The sequence below is a fragment of the Capricornis sumatraensis genome, chromosome 20, assembly GCF_032405125.1.
Source record: "Capricornis sumatraensis isolate serow.1 chromosome 20, serow.2, whole genome shotgun sequence".
Lineage (NCBI taxonomy): Eukaryota > Metazoa > Chordata > Mammalia > Artiodactyla > Bovidae > Capricornis > Capricornis sumatraensis.
In genome coordinates, this window is record NC_091088.1 from 67,909,551 (window position 1) to 67,926,688 (window position 17,138).

The window sequence follows — 17,138 nt, forward strand, 5'->3', positions numbered from 1 at the left end:
TCAGGTCAAACCTCTCTGCTGACAGACTAGCTTGTGTGACAACCTCTCAACCATAAACAGCACAGAGTATTGGAGTATTGGAGTATTGGAGTTTGGAGTATTTTAAAAGTCTTAATTAGCATAGGGCTTTTGTCATTGTTGAGTCAATGATTGCCACCAGGCCTCCATATCCTTAGGCACCTGGGAATATATTAATCAATGTATTTGGAATATAGAAAAGCAAATATAGTAGTTTTTGATGTTAGCAATACTAGACTTTTTGAGTTAATGAATTTTCTCCTTTGTTATAGATCACTGTACTTTGTTATAAATCACTGTGTCCTTGATATGTAAAAATGTAACTTTATCACTATCTTAAGACTAAATAGATCTTAAGGGGAACACTGATGAAGGGTTTTCATTTGTTGGGCTGATGTTTGCTGCTAAATCTCCATATTCCTTGTCCTTATAATGAATATAACTAGCATATAGGAGAAATAAGTATGAATCTTTAAGATTAATCATGTTAAACTTTAGGCTAAGTAAATTCCTTTCTTGATTGTAATCCACTACACCCTCACCCTATAGGAATGCAACTTTATTTGGAGGGTGGCGCTTGGTTTAAGAAAAAATCACCCCTGGAAAAAATAAGTTTTCTGGTGGACTGACTGTTATCAGAAAGGGCCATAAAATGTCAGCAGGCCTCATGGCCAGAAGATGATGTAAAACCCATAAGACCTTTGTATAATTTTATATGAAGCACCTGATTGTGACAAGGGTCAGGTCTGCTGACCCCCGCGTGTCTGTATTCATCCCTATGTATAACAAAAAGTATATAAGCAAACCTGAAAAATAAAGAAATGGGATCAGTTTCTGCAAAGACTGATTCCCCCGTGTCGTTCTTTCCCCTTCTGGCTGAATTCCCATCTGGTACGTGGGTACTCATCAGGCCTGCTAACTTTGCCTGGGTTTCTAAGATTGGACCGGGGAGGCCTCAGTCCCTCCTCTCCTTCGGGAGAACGGAAAGACGCTTGTGGCCTACGTAGGTGGTGATTGGTATTCCACGTAAACCAAATTATTCAGCCTCTTTTTCTCCACTAATATTTCCTACTACACTATCCGTTTCTAAGCTCTCTCTATATCTGTAATTAAATAAGTTTTTTCCTAGGATGCCTACTCCGTTTCCTCTTCGAATTACCCTGGATCCACTGGGGCTGGACCCCGGCAGTTTTCCAAGTGTACAAGTGTGTTTCTATCTTGTAAACAAGTTCATCCTTGTAAACTATTACTGAACAGAGGTTTTTTTTTTTTTTTAAATGGCTTTCTTTTATTTTAAACTGAATAATTTGAAGTCTCAACTTACAAATTTTTATGCTTTACTGGAATTTTCAAAAAAGTAGGATGACCATGGTAACCTACCCTGTATGTGCAATTGATTAGAATACCTTCTCCCAAAAGGTTAGATAGTTAAAATAGAGTGTTAGAATAGCCAGGGGATTACTAAGAGGTGGTGGGATTCTTGAAGACGATCCTATAATTCTTGGACTCCACTGTTCAACTCAGAGCTGCTGGGCTGCTTTGGAGGAGGAGAAGGAGTACCCACGGAGGAACCCCTTTAAAAAGAGATCTAGTTCTTCAATTTATAACTCTGTGTGCTCAAAGGATGGGGCCAGGTCAGGGTCAGCATGGTCTTGGTTTACATCGAATTCCTCATAGATACTGGTCTCGGCAAAGAGGTGCATGGGGCTTAGGGGAGTGGGAGTGAACAGTCTCTCAGAGAGGGTCCTGTGGTTCAAGTGGACGAATATCACATCCTCTGCTGATGGGTCCTGAGCAGAAGACGTGAATGATAGAATGAAATGCGATCTTCGAAGGCTGGAGCATTGGGCATTGGAGGGGCTCGGGCTATGACAAGGGTTTGGGCTGGGAGGATCCACCTCGTCGTTCACTGTTCTCTCCTCCTTGGGCTCTCCTTCCGTGATGGCAACATCTGCGAATGGAAGAGAGTCAAGGCTCTTGGGGTGGGGGGGATTCTTCTAGACCTCCATATCTTTGGTGGGGACATCAAAGCCAAAAAGCAGCGGTGTTCCCCAGGTTGCTGAGTCTGTCTACTCCACTAAATTAAAGAAAAAAAACCAAAACAAAACACAACCATCCCATATATAAGCCCAGCCACTGACGGACTCTCTCAGGAATCTGTACAAACCCACAGAGCCCATCCTACATCTTCTGTTATGGACCATCCTCTAATGCGTATCAGCAGATTCCCAAGATCATAAAGGGGAGAAGAACAGATGTGATTGAAAGGAAGAACAGGGCTTGGATGTCCCTGGTGGCCCAGGGATTTAGAGTCCACCTTCCAGTTCAGGGAGCATGGGTTCTGTCCCTGGTGGGAGAACTGAGATCCCACATGCCTTGAAGCAACTATCCTCAATGCTGCAACTGCTGAGCCCATGAGCTCTGGAGCCTTGAACTGCACCCGAGCACTGCAATGAGGATCCCCCATGCTGCAGCTGAGACCTGATGCAGCTGGTACAGGGAGGGAGGAGGGAGGGGTTTCAGGATGGGGAACACGTGTATACCTATGGCAGATTCATGTTGATGTATGGCAAAACCAATACAATATTGTAAAGTAAAAAATAAATAAATAAATTAACACATATTTTCATAAAAAGAACACGGTTCCATTGTCCTCTGGAAGATATTCCCTCAGGGATTACAACAATGGAAATTAGTTTTTAACCTACAGGAAGTGAAAGCGCCATTCTCTGCTATGAGCCCACCTCCCCCTGGGTCAGATGACGCTGTGCTTCCCTCCTTCAGACTTACGATTGTGGGTAGAATAACAGCAACAGTCTGGCTCTTCATACTTACTCTGTGGGTAACCAGTGACAGACAAGAACAGCGAGGAAGATGCTGGTACAGATGAAGGCTACGGAGAGCCTCAGGAGAAGGTGCAGCTGGCTGGAGTGGCCTTGAGGAAGCCGTGCTTCTGCCAACAAGCCAACGGAAGAAGGTCTGGTTATTCGTTGCATACAGCCTGCCCAAACACACAGGAGTTATTGTATCCTTGTGTCAAAGTGTGTCAGCAGCTCTCAATCTGATCAGTATGGTCTCCACTTCCCAGGAGGCACCAAAGCATCTGGGAGAGATGCTAGCAGGGGATGGAGTAAGGAGGCCATGCAAGACCAGCAGTGGTCTGAAACCAGGTCCCCCGGGCTCCCATGCAGTTTTCCTCTGCTGCCCATATTACAAGACATGGTGCTTTTGCATGAACTGATCTGCTTTAATCCTCCATATATTTCCCCCTCCATCCACAGATGCCTGGAATGGGATCCTCAAGAAGACATGACACTTCTGTTTCTGAACTGTGGAATGTTCAGTTCATAAAACTCTAGCAGAGGAATAGCACATACTGAAGGTGCTCCCTAAAATCCTCCCCTTGCCCCCCATCCTTCCCAAAGATGCTTGTTGAGTGAGGTTGAGCAGCTCCCTTAAGCATGGGGTCAAGTCACTCTGTCTCGCTTTGTTCAATGTAGAAATTCCCAGTCCCAGAGAATCAGAAACTCAGTGTCCCCTCTGGTTCTAATACAGACCATGATCTCAAACGCTGACGTGACAGGAACATTGAGGAGCCCAAAGTCACAGAGCTGGGAGGTGGTAGAACCAACATTCACACAGGAACCCTCTGTCCTCTCAGAAATTTGCTGAGACAGGAGACCGTCTTGCTTACCTTCTGTGGTGTGTGCATCCATGGTTGATGGGCAAGTACTTGTAGTGGATCCTAGGGGAGAAACACAGAAGGGGTGAACAGTAACCTTCCTCACCCCACCAAAGGAGGACTGTTGTTTCTGGAAGGTTGACCTCCTGCCTGTCCTTGACTCTGTCATCCCTCAGAGCACTGATGGGGGAGGGGAGAGCCTCTGGTTCCTTCCTGTGAATGCACTGAGTAGACCCTCCATCCTGGAGAAGAGATGGTGGAAAGAGGTGGGAAGGATATGCCAGGTGGTGAAAGACAGCTGTAAGCTAGAGACATCCTCTCTGCTCCTGGAATGAGTGTCTATGCTCCTTAACTGGGAAATCACCTGTATGTCAGAGGTGCTACTGGGAAAACACTAAGAGCAAGGGGCCGATGCATCTCGGATCCTCCCGAATGAGCCCAGCCTCTCCTCCTCCTGGGTCTACCCTGACCCTTTTCTTTATTTGCCTGGATAGATAGGACTCGGGTGTGAAGCATCCATATAGGAGGTGGAAAAGGGCTGAGATGCCATCTACCATCTCTCTTCCTCTCTGGTTCTCATTGCTTCCATTTCTCCAGAAGCCCTAAGGTCCCCTGGCACCAGCATGGAGCCCTTGAGGAGCTCAGTGATACAGTAAGATATTATGGGAAAAGCCAAACAGCCTTCTTGACACCGCAATGAGATTTAGTGTGTTGTAAACATGGGACGCTTCATGGGTTATCCAGGCAAGAATACTGGAATGGGTTGCCATTTCCTCCTCCAGGGGACCACCTTTAGTCAGGACTCTTCACTATGACCCTTCAGGCTTGGGTGGGCCTGCATGACTGGCTCATAGCTTCCCTGATGTATGAAGGCCCCTTCACCACTACAAGGCTGTGATCCATGAGGAGCAGATAGTGAAGGACAGAGGAGTCTGTTGTGCCACAGTCCACAGGGTGGTGAAGAGTTGGACACAACATAGTGACTGAACAGGAAGAACAAAGCATGGTCCAGGAAGCGGTTCCTCACCTGTGACAGACAGGAACAGTGGGTCGCTGGAGTCTGACCACGAGTAGGGAGAGTGAGTGAAGGAGCCGTAGCACCTGTAGACCCCGCTGTGGGCTGGGGTCCCAGGACCCAGAGGGAACTCTGCTGGGAGTGCTCCAAAGGGGCCCTGCACCCCAGCGAGGAGGTGCCCAAATTCCTCCCCCTCCCTGAGCAGATGGAACTGGTCAAGGTCACTCTTGGAGCTGGAGACCAACGTCACGTTCTCTCCTGACCTCACCACGGGGCCCTCCGGGGCTGAGAGAGAGGGTTTCCTGGAGAGACCTGGAAGGAGGAGACCTTGATCTCAGAGCACAAAGTGACTCGAGTCCTAAATAGAGGACTAAAGCCGGAAGTGTGCAACAAGAGAAGCGCCGAAGTGAGAAGGCTGCCCGCCGCCAGGAGAGAAAGACTCACAGTAACAGATACTCAGCACAGGGAAAAATTCAGAATAACTTTAAATATGGGGTGTTGTTTAAAATCCTTTTAAAATAGTAAATAATTTTTAAAATGGATTGTCATTTAATGTTCTTTTTTAAAGAAAGAATATATGTATATGAAAAACCGAATCACTCTGTTATACAACAGAAATTAACAACATCTCAATTCAACTAACTTCAACAAACGTAATAAGATAAAATAAATTTTAAAAATCAACCAGATGTGCCATTATCTTGAAATAGACAAACTACTACTAAATAAACAGACTACTAACTACTGCTGGGGCCAAAAGAAAACACGGCATTGACCCAGAAGAAGAGATTAGGGAGTGAAAATTGCCAGAATCTCACAGAATCTTTGACCACCTCTTTCTTGAGGGAGTGTCAGTGCTGCCCTGCCCACCCACAGGGGCTGGAAGGAACTCCTTAGCAGGGAGGGTTGGAGGGACTACTCCCCTCCTCTTTGTGCAGGACAGGTTAAACTGAGAGGCTGAGCAACTTCAGGGTGTCAACCTTCATCTCAACAACCAGGGGCGGGACTGCAGGGTGTCTGATACCGCAATGTGCTGCTGACAGTGGAAGGGAGCTCTGAAAGTGGGAAACCAACCCCTTAACCACCCATCAGTGGCTGCCTAAACAGGGAACTGCCTGCGTCCCTGCTCTGGTGCATTTTTCTCCGTTGGTCGTTCTTTCACGTTCTCGCTCCTTCGCTCTGTCACCGGCTGTGTCTTCCCCTTAGCACACAGCAGGGACTCTGTTCTCTTTTCCCTTCTGCTTTCACACCTCTTCTCTCTGGTTTGTTCCCTCTCCTGAGTTTGTGAGTGTCTCTGCACGCCTGTCATTCTCTCCCGGTACTGATGCTGGACTGGACACCAGACCTTCTGTGACACAGAGAGCAGAAGGGACTGGCTGGCCACACTCACCTGTGATGATGATGTCCACAGGGTCGCTGGGGGCTGACCACTCATAGGGGGAGTGTCTGAGAGAGCCGTAGCATCTGTAGGTGCCCACACTCGCCAAAGTCATGGGGCCAATGATGAAGTCAGCTGCGGCATACCCGCCAGTGAGCATCTGTCCACGTCTCTGAGATAGCCCTGTGCTGTTTTCTTGGTGGAGGGTAAAGTTGTCAAACCACAGCAGTGAGTGACAGCGGAGGGTCACATTCTCTCCCACCTGCACGAGGGGCCCTGGGTGGGCTGAGATGGCGGGTTTTGTGGACACACCTAGGAGCAAAGAGGTTGTGAGCTTCAGTGAGTCACCTCGGTGCTTCCCCTGACGTCTGAAGGTGTAAATCTCCTCCCCATTTACCAGTGGAGTCAGTCACCCTCCCTGTGTGTCCTGTTGCATTCTCTTTAGCCTTGTTCTCGGGCTCTGGCTCATGCTCTTCTTTCTGGCTCATGCTTCTCTTCCTCCAGACCACAGCCCCCTCTGTTTATTCTAAGCTCTTCAGCTGTTGGGTCTGCTCTCAGCCTCACGCACGCACACTCCGTCCCTTCAGTTGAGCCCGACTCTGTGCAGCTCCATGGACTGTAGCCAGCCCAGCTCCTCTGCTCACGGGATTCTCCAGCTGAGCATACTGGAGCGGGTTGCCATGCTCTCAGCTTCATCCCATCCCTAATATGCGTGGTGGGGGCTGGGGTGGGCCTGAGGATGCATACCCTGGCTCCCTTCACACTCATCTAGAATGTGGGCGGTGACTGCAGGACGTTGGGATGGAGATGGAGAAAAGAGGGAACATTTCCCCACCTGTGACCCCACCTCATGCCTCTGGAGACTTTCCTGGGGCTCCTCCCTGGGGCTCCAGCTCCTTCATATGGGATTACAGCTCCCTACTGGGTGGCAGGTGCTGGATCAGGGTCATTCCCCATCCTCCCTGCTGGCAGGCAGTGGCAGCATCCTGTCTAACTAATGCCTAGGGAGGCTCCTCCTTCCTGCACTGGGGCACCCCATCCCTCTATTCAACACCCTGAGTTCAAACTCTGAGAGTGGGTTCTCTGTCCCTGGTCCGGTCCTGGCTGGGGATCCTGAGGAAGTCTTGGGCTGCACGGGCACGTGTACCTAGGGTAGCATTGCCTGCAGGCACGGGTGTCCTGGGCTGGGCTGGACCCCTCCTACCTGTGACCACAATCTGCAGGGGGTCACTGAGTGCGGACCAGTCGGCTTCAGAACACGTGTAGGACCCGGCATGTTCTCTGGTCACTGGGCCAAGGGTGAAGTTGTTGAAATAATGTCCCTGGAGCTTAGGCAAACGCCGTTTCCCATCTGTTTTGAACAGTCTGAATCTCTTAAGTGGAGAACGGGAGTGACACCAAAGAGTCACATTCTGTCCTAAGGGAACCACGGGGCTTGGCCAGGCGGACAAAGACAGCTTCTCATATTTACCTAGGAGAGAAGAGGCACAGGCTTTGAGAAGAAAATAGGAACGGTCAGCTCTCCCCACTGCCCTCGTGGGTGGGCTTCCCCTATAATTCTTCGAATTTTCCTCCCCTAACTGTATCACCCTAATGCTCAAGGACTCCTTGGGCCTGAGGACAGACAGAGACACAGTCAACCCAGGATAAACATCATGGAGATTCTCAGGACATGAATCACTCTTTGGGTTGACAAAATGTGAATAACTTTCCCTCAAAACACAAAAAACCTGGGGATTCCTGGGTGGTCCAGTGGTTAGGACTTGGCACTTTCTCTGCCAAGGGCCCAAGTTGAATCTCTGATCAGGGAACTGAGATCCCACAAGTTGTACAATGAAGGCAAAATAAAACACCACAGAAAAACTGATGCATGGACAAGAAGCGAAAGGACTTCCCTGTTGCATTTGTTGTAGCTCAAAACGGTAAAGAATCTTCCTGCAAGTCAGGAGACCAGGGTTCAGTCCCTGAGTTGGCAAGATCCCCTGGACAAGGAAATGGCAACCCCCTCCATATTCTTGCCTGGAGAATCCCTTGGACAGAGGAGCCTGGTGAGCTACAGTCCGTGGGGTCGAAAGGAGTCGGACACGAGCGACTAACACTAACACAACTAAGCAGTGAGAAAGCCACTTGCCTGCAAAGAAGGAGGTAAACCTTGAACCTGGCTCAAATGTGTGAGAAGGTCCAGGTGGCCCTGCCTGATAGCCAGACCCTTCCCTGGGGTCAGGTCTAGTGGGCGGTCCTGCAGATCCTGTTGTTAAGGGCCGGTTGGAGATGCCACGAGCCACCTTGTAGGGGAGGGTCTGTGGGCTGCAGCCTCTTGCTCCCCTCTCATGATAGAAATGGCACTCACTGGGCCTAGCTCCCAGCTCCCAGACTTCACACTGTGCCTTCAGGTCCAGAGTCCAGAGCTGGGCTAACCTCTGGGGAGAGTGAAGATGAGTATCAAGGCCAATAGGAGGACCTGGAATCCACAGGGCCTGCGGCTCTCACTGTACTGACAGGGGGCTCACCCCAGCCCCTAGTGTCATCTGCATCAGCCCCAACTCCTCTGCTCAACACAGAAATAAGGGATGGGGAGGACTCACCCGCAGCTGCCCGGATCCTCAGACTCACACACAATCCTAGAAGGAAAACCCCGTCAGAGATGGCTTGTCCTGATGGACCCCATGCTCCTTGCACCCTCATCCAGGGAACCTGGTCAGTGGTGTGAAGACCTCCTAATTTCCACCATAACCCTCTATGGCCATGTCTTCTGGACTCACCGAGACTCAGGAAGCTGAGGAGTGTGGGGCACATGGCTCTGCTTCTGTGAGACAGGAGGCAGAACTGAGCAAAGCTGACTGAGTCACAGGATGCGGAAGGCGGGCGGTGCTGTTGGTACAGTCAGTCTGGCTCATGTCACATGGGAGGATGGCCAGCCTCTCCTCACGCCAGGGATGGAAGTCTGACCTGAGCCACAGCACTGGGCACGCCTCATGGCCCGATCGTCACTTTTTGTTTCTCTAAACGCTATCAGCGTAAGAGGATTCAAACAGATCTTGCTGCCTTTAGGAAGCAGTAACTGTGCTTCAGTGTGTAGCATGCAGGAAGCTTTTCCCAAGCTCATGATAAATCTCATTAACCTTAACTCTTCACAGAAGAGAAACCACATGTTCCCACCTCGTATGTCAGGCTCAGTGCAGGTTGCCAATTAAGGACTCATTCATAGTGGAAACAGTGTCAGACTTTATTTTTCTGGGCTCCAAAATCACTGCAGATGCTGACTGCAGCCATGAAATTAAAAGACACTTAATCTTTTGAAAGAAAGTTATGACCAACCTAGATAGCATATTCAAAAGCAGAGACATTACTTTGCCAACAAAGGTCCATCTAGTCTAGGCTATGGTTTTTCCAGTGGTCATGTATGGATGTGAGAGTTGGACTGTGAAGAAAGCTGGGCACTGAAGAATTGATGCTTTTGAACTGTGGTGTTGGAGAAGACTCTTGAGGGTCCCTTGGACTGCAAGGAGATCCAACCAGTCCATTCTGAAGGAGATCAGCCCTGGGATTTCTTTGGAAGGAATGATGCTAAAGCTGAAACTCCAGTATTTTGGCCACCTCATGCGAAGAGTTGACTCATTGGAAAAGACTCTGATGCTGGGAGGGATTAGGGGCAGGAGGAGAAGGGGACGACCAAGGATGAGATGGCTGGATGGCATCACGGACTCGATGGACATGAGTCTGAGTGAACTCCAGGAGTTGGTGATGGACAGGGAGGCCTGGCGTGCTGCACTTCATGGGGTCGCAAAGAGTCGGACACGACTGATCAACTGAACTGAACTGAACTGAACAGAGACTTTTATTCTGCATGCTTAGGAGAGGAACAGACATGCATATTATGGCTCTTTGAAAATATGAAAAAATTCTGCATTGTAGTATATGTGATTAAGGAACTAACTGTGTTAGTTTCAGGTGTACAGCAAAGTGATTCAGTTATACAGATACATGTATCTGTTGCTTTTCAAATTCTTTTCCCACTTAGGTAGTTACAGAATATTAAGTAGAATTCTCTGTTTTATACAGTAGGTCCTTGTTGGTCATCCATTTTTAATGTAACCGTGTGTATACTTCAATCCCAAACTTACAATATAACCTCCCCCTGACACTATCGCTCCTGGTAACCATAAATTCATTCTCTGTGAGTTTGTTTTGTAAACAACTTCATTTTTTTAGATGTCACAAATAAGCGACCTCATGTGATATTTGTCTTTCTCTGACTCTTCTTCTGAAATCATTTCGTGACTGTGAGTGGAGACTTTGCATACACAACACTCTCTCTGTTTCTCTCTCTTCCTCCCTTTCCAATCTAAGAACCACGCATGTACACAAAGATAATGTGTGTAAAGGTGGCTGTAGTGTTTTTTTGGGAGGGGGATTTGTTGTGCCTCAACAGGTGGACAACCTTGCTTCCTAGATACTCACACGAACTCAAAGTAAGTGAAGTAGAGACTTCCAAGCTCCAGAATTTTGAGGGAGGGGCGTGTCCACGACAATCAACTCCAAACTGGGACAAAATGGCCTAGCTCTTTCAGAAGGCCAAGGGCAGACATACACCCAGTTCAGCTGTTGTTCATAGACAGGAAAGAAACTCAGTAAGGGCAACGACTCCACACCATTGTGCTGGGGGTGAGGGTTGTTAACATTAGTGATGCTCTCTAAGTAATAAATCTGGGCCCTCTTGATCATATGTATGTAATGAGGTAATAGTACAGTCACCCTTCTTAAAATCTTTTACCTACTATCATGTTTCAGAATTGATCTATATTTTTGTCATTTCAGTTTGTGCATTTTTACTGCCATGTAGTGTTGCATTGCAGATATTAAAACCACAAATTTTTAAAAATTAAGAAAAATTATTGAAGCATAGTTCATTTCTGCCATACAACAAATTGATTCAGCTCAACATATATATTCTTTTCCATTATGATTTATGGCAAGATACCGAATAGAATTCCCTGTGCCATACTGTAGGACCTCATTCTTTATCAAGTCTATGTATAAATAGATTGCATCTGCTCATCCCAAGCTCCCAGTCCTTCCCTCCTTGGCAACCACAAGCCTGTTCTCTATGTCTGTGTGTCTGTTCCTGTTTCATTGATATGTTCCTTTTAGATCCACATATGGGTGATATCACATGAAAATTGTCTTTGTCTTTCTGTCTGCTTCCATTAATATGTTAAACTCCAGGTCCATACATGCTGCTGCAAATGGCATGATTTCATTTTTTAAACGTCTGGGTGATATTCCATTCCTGGTGTGTATAAGTGTCTGAGTGGTGTTCCATTCTCTGTGTGTATAAGCATATACATCTTCTTTATCCATTCATCTGTTGATGGACAATTAGGCTGTTCCCATGTCTTGGCTATTGTAAGTTTTGCTGCTATGAACATAGGGGTGCATGAATCTTTTTAAGGTATAGTTTTTTTCCAGATATGTGCACAGGACTGGAATTGTTGGATCATATGGAAACTCTGTTTTTACTCTTTTGGAGGAACTGCCATACTGTTTTCCACAGTGGCTGCACTGGTTGCCATTCCCCCAAGAGTGTAAGAGGGTTTCCCTCTTCTCCACACCTTCTCCAGCATCTATTATTCATCTACTGTCTAATGATGGCCATTTTGATCGGTATGAGGTGGTACCTCCTTGCAGTGTCAATTTACCTTTCTCTACTAATTAGCAATGCTGAGCAGATTCATATGCCTGCTGGCCATCTGCGTATTTTCTTTTAAACCACAGATATCAATTGTGAGACTGACGTCTACGGATTTCATCTAAAATCAACAACACCTCTGCTAATGTCTCATGAATGTGCTCTGAGTCCAACCTCAGTTTGCTTGTCAAGGGACAGAGTGATGAGGTCTTCAGGAAAGGAATAGTGACTTTATTTGGAAAGCCAGCAGACCAACGAGATGGCGAACTTGTGCCCCACAGAATCATCTTGCCTGAGTTAGATGGGCTTTTTGGGGAGTGAGAGGGATGGTCCAACAGTGTTTACTGAATGTAAAATAACCCTAGCCCTTGGGGAAGAAAATTCCAAGAAGAAGGGAGAACAATATCGATTAAATACCCACATGTGAACTCACACTTCCACACTTACACACACACACACACACACACACACACACACTAAAAGGGGAGGAAGTGTGGCTGGTTGTTGCAGTGTTTTAATTAACTAGTTAACGTCTTTGCTGGCTCTTCGTCGCTGTGCACAGGCTTTCTCTAGGTGTGGGAAGGGGGCTGCTCTTTGCTGTGGTGCAGGGTCTCTCATTGCCGTGGCTTCTCTTGTTGTGGAGCACTCACTCTAAGCACATGGGCTTGTGGCCCACGGGCTTAACTGCACTGAGACGTGGAATCTTCCCGATCTCGGGATCGGGCCCGTGTCCCCAACATGGGCAGGCAGATTCCCAACCACTGGACCACCCTTTTTTCCCCCTTAATTTATTTATTTTTAATTTAAGGACATTGCAGCACTGTGATGGCTTCCGCCACACATCAGCGTGGACCAGCCATCGCTGTCCTTACATCCCCTGCACTGTGGAATCTTTTAATCCTGGAATCCTTTGTTCTTGAAGCTGTCCATGCAGGTCTGCTCATAATGTCCCTCTAAGTCCTTGACAAGACAAGAGCTTCTGTCTGTTCTGCCACTTTTTATCACTTTACGAATGGCAAGTACTATACCTTTCAGGTCCAGAGCCTTGAGAATAGTTTTAGTCCCACAGTCGTGTCTGAGTCTTTGTGATCCCATGGGCTGTAATCCGCCAGGCTCCTCTGTCTATGGGGATTCTCCAGGCAAGAATGCTGGGGTGGGTTGCCATTTCCTTCTCCAGGAGATCTTCCCAACCAAGGGTTCGTCTCAGGTCTCCTGCATTGCAGGCAGATTCTTTATCATCTAAATCACCAGGAAAGCCCACCAGTAACATAATGCTATTCAATTTCCTCCCACAATTAACATTGCCATTGTTTTCCATTTACTTTTATCATGGACATGGTGGGATTTTGGCATCATGCTTTCACTCTCAGTGTAGCATAACACTGAGGTGAAATATACCATAAATTTAAAAATAGAGGTATGAATACAATGCTAGATTTCTAATTAAAAAATACAGATATGCAACAAGCAACAAAGATTTACTGTATAGCACGGGGAACTATAGTCAATATCTTGTAATAACCTAAAATGGAGAATAATCTTAAAAATAATGTACACATGTTTCTATCACTGAAAATCACCTTTCTGTGCACCTGAAACATTGCAAGTCAACTACACTTCAATAAAATATGTATTTGATGAGATTAAAAATGGAACCAGTGAAATAAATAAATTTTAAAATGAAATGAAAGAAAATGAAGTCACTCAGTCGTGTCCGACTCTTTACAACCCTATGCACTATAGGCTGTAGGTTCCAGTGTTCATGGGATTTTCCACGCAAGAATACTGGAATGCATCACCATTTCCTTCTCCAAATAGTGCAGGCCAGCTGCAGCATACTCCCTGATGGTCTGTGTGCTCACTCTTACATTCCAGCTCTGCATACGGTGTATTAACATGGGCACCCTGAGCTGTCCAAAAGAGTCTCAGCCCAGATGATGAGTTTGTGGGAGGTCCCTGGAAGGAAGTCAGAGGCTGAGTCCCAGGACCTCCCCACCACTCACTGCACAGCTCAGCTCAGGAACCCTTCCAGGTTTCACCAGCATGACTCTAGAATCCCAGTGCCCCCACCTCACCCCCCAACAAGTTCCCAGGGCTCAAGTGAGACATGGGTCTCTGGAGCCCTGCGAGGATTCACCTGCAGGGTTTGGGGTCCTCTGGCCCAGACTCAGCCCTGGAAGTGAGAGATTTGCCACTGAAAGCATGGGTTGTTTGTCTCCCCGTCAGGATCCCTGGCCCCTACAGCTGCCCAAGCCCTGAGGTTCCTGTGAACTGGGGGCGGGGTGGGCATCCTGTGCCCTTTTGCGGTCCACTCCCTGCCCTGCACATCTGGCCGAGGCAGAGAAGCACAGAGGGGATGGAAGGCATGTCTGCAGCTCTGAGCGCCCAGCCACCCCACCCCCGCCCTGAACAGATGAGGAGACCACAGGGCCCTAGAGGTCAAACAGGATGTGGTCCCTGGAGGGTGTTGCAGCCTCTCGGGGTTCCCACGGCCGTGGGCCCACTGCAAGGGGGCGGCCCCTCTGTGGACCTGGCTCTGATGTCTCCAGACAGGGCTCAGGAGGCATCTAGTCCCAACCTGAGGTCTCACCTCTTTCTCTTTCTGCCTGGTCTGACCGCCTGCTCTAGACGGTGGGACCTGGGTTCTCGTCCTGAGTCAGCCCTGGACAGTCTGGCTCCAAATAGGACTCAGAATTTTATTTTCCCAGTCTCATCCAGAAATGGAATTTACTTCTCATCTTGGGTCAGTTCATAAATTATTGCAGAGCACCTACTCTGTACCAGACATTGATGCTATATAGAAGAAATACACCCATGACCCAGGTAAACCCATCCTCTGTAGGTGCTTGAAGAACTTAAGATTCTGCAGAATGCGAGCATCAAATGCTGATAATCAATTATTTTTTTAAAAGAAGAAATATGAGGATAACTGGGCTCCATGTCTACACTGTACACATTAAAAAAAAAATGAAGCTCCTGAACTCTGGTCCAAGCACTTCAAAGCAAAAAAAAAAAAAAATTTGGAAAAAAGTGAAAACAGTGGCAGATTTTCTTTTCTTGGGCTCCAAAATTACTGCGGATAGTAACTGCAGCCATAAAATTAAAAGACCTTTCTCCTTGGATGAAAAGCTGTGACAAACCTATACAGTATATTAGAAAGCAGTGTGCCAACAGAGGTCCGTATAGTCAAAGCTGTGGTTTTCTAGTAGGCATATACAGATGTGAGAGTTGGACATAAAGAAGACTGAGCACTGAAGAACATGTTTTTAGACTGTGGTGCTGGGCAAGACTCTCGAGAGTCCTTTGGACAGCAAGGAGATCAAACCTATCAATCCTAAAGGAAATCAACCCTGAGGATATTCGTTGGTAGGACTGATGCTGAAGCTGAAGCGGCAATAGTTTGACCACATGATGCAAAGAACTGACTATTGGGAAAGACCCTGATGCTGGGAAAGATTGAGGGCAAGAGAAGAGGGTGACAGAGGATGAGACGGTTGGATGACATCATGGACTCAATGGACTTGACTTTGGGCAAACTCTGGGAGATAGTGAAGGACAGAGAAGCCTGGCATGCTGCAGTCCATGGGGTTGCAAAAGTCACACATGACTTAGTGACTGAACAACAACAACAACGTCTACACTGTACTTGAGGGAACAGCTGCTTGAGGAGGTGGAGCGCCATGGGGGAGGAGTGAGTACATTCTAGAGAGAAAAGAACATTCCACAGAACCCTGGGGACACAGGCACTTACTGAGGGGGGAGTTGGTGGTGGTCATGTCAGTTGCTGTCCACTGTTCAAGGATGATGAGTTTATTTTTTAGAAAAATGGAATATACAAGCAAGAGACTCTATGATAAAAACATTTATGATGGTCATATTTTATTAGCAGCTATAGAGAAAAAGGAAATTAGAGTTTAAATTTAATTTTTTTAATTAAAAAGATAATTCTTGATCTTCAATTATTCCAATATGAGTGTGTCAACTAGCATTCTAAATGATTTATGTGGATTTTCCATATTAAAATTGCCCCTTAATAAGGCAAAAACCCATTAACAAGTGATGGAAATGATAGTCTTCCTTTGTGTCTACTTTCGATTGGGAGTAGAAAAGTAACTTGTTGAGCCTGAATGTTCTCAGAAGACCTGGAACGAGAGAGCACACAAATGTTAAATGGCCCATTTTCCGTGTGTGTGTGGTAAAGCATCACTACGAACAAAGCTAGTGGAGGTGATGGAATTCCAGTTAAGCTATTTCAAATCCTGAAAGATGATGCTGTGAAAGTGCTGCACTCGATATGCCAGCAACTTTGGAAGACTCAGCAGTAGCCACAAGACTGGAAAAAGTCAGTTTTCATACCAATCCCAAAGAGAGGCAATGCCAAATAATGCTCAAACTACCGCGAAATTGCACTCATGTCACACGCTAGTAAAGTAATACTTAAAATTCTCCAAGACAGGCTTCAACAATACATGAACTGTGAACTTTCAGATGTTCAAGCTGGTTTTAGAAAAGGCAGAGGAACCAGAGATCAAATTGCCAATATCCGCTGGATAATCAAAAGAGCAAGTGAGTTCCAGAAAAATATCTATATCTGCTTTATTGACTATGCCAAAGCCTTTGACTGGGTGGAGCACAATAAACTGTGGAAAATTCTGAGAGAGATGGGAACACCAGACCACCTGACCTGCCTCTTGAGAAACCCATATGCAGGTCAGGAAGCGATAGTTAGAACTAGACATGGAAAAACAGAGTGGTTCCAAATAGGAAAAGGAGTACATCACGGCTGTATATTGTCACCCTGCTTATTTCACTTATATGCAGAGTACATCATGAGAAACGCTGGGCTGGAGGAAGCACAAGCTGGAATCAAGATGGCTGGGAGAAATATCAATAACCTCAGCTATGCAGATGACACCACCCTTTTGGCGGAAAGTGAAGAAGAACTAAAGAGCCTCTTGATGAAAGTGAAAGAGGAGAGCGAAAATGTTGGGTTAAAGCTCAACATTCAGAAAACGAAGATCATGGCATCTGGTCCCATCAGTTCAGTTCAGTTCAGTTCATTCACTCAGTCATGTCTGACTCTTTGTAACCCCATGAATCGCAGCACGCCAGGCCTCCCTGTCCATCACCAACTTCCGGAGTTCACTCAGACTCATGTCCATCGAGTCCATGATGCCATCCAGCCATCTCATCCTCGGTCGTCCCCTTCTCCTCCTGCCCCCAATCCCTCCCAGCATCAGAGTCTTTTCCAATGAGTCAACTCTTCACATGAGGTGGCCAAAGTACTGGAGCTTCAGCTTTAGCATCATTCCTTCTAAAGAAATCCCAGGGTTAATCTCCTTCAGAATGGACTGGT

At 46.9% G+C, this 17,138-nt stretch overlaps 1 protein-coding gene across 1 annotated transcript; it reads right to left on the reverse strand.

Moving 5' to 3' along the window:
- Positions 1 to 1,619: 1,619 nt before the first annotated feature.
- LOC138096954 (putative killer cell immunoglobulin-like receptor like protein KIR3DP1) lies at positions 1,620 to 8,889 on the reverse strand. Its single transcript, XM_068993182.1, has 10 exons — positions 8,856 to 8,889; positions 8,679 to 8,714; positions 7,298 to 7,564; positions 6,106 to 6,405; positions 4,728 to 5,027; positions 3,713 to 3,763; positions 2,854 to 2,971; positions 2,390 to 2,508; positions 1,917 to 1,969; positions 1,620 to 1,808 (listed from the first exon to the last, which is right to left on the reverse strand). The coding sequence occupies exons 1-10, from the start codon at positions 8,887 to 8,889 to the stop codon at positions 1,620 to 1,622; spliced, it is 1,467 nt and encodes a 488-aa protein (XP_068849283.1).
- Positions 8,890 to 17,138: the final 8,249 nt, after the last annotated feature.

Bases quoted from the DNA above. Each gene is read 5' to 3' on its own strand.
- LOC138096954 (XM_068993182.1), bottom strand. From the start codon at position 8,889: ATGTGCCCCACACTCCTCAGCTTCCTGAGTCTCG. The intron at 5,028-6,105 runs GTGAGTGTGGCC...TCCTCCTTCCAG, and splicing joins TGTGGACATCATCATCACAG to GTCTCTCCAGGAAACCCTCT. The intron at 2,972-3,712 runs GTAAGCAAGACG...GCTTGTTGGCAG, and splicing joins GGATGCACACACCACAGAAG to AAGCACGGCTTCCTCAAGGC.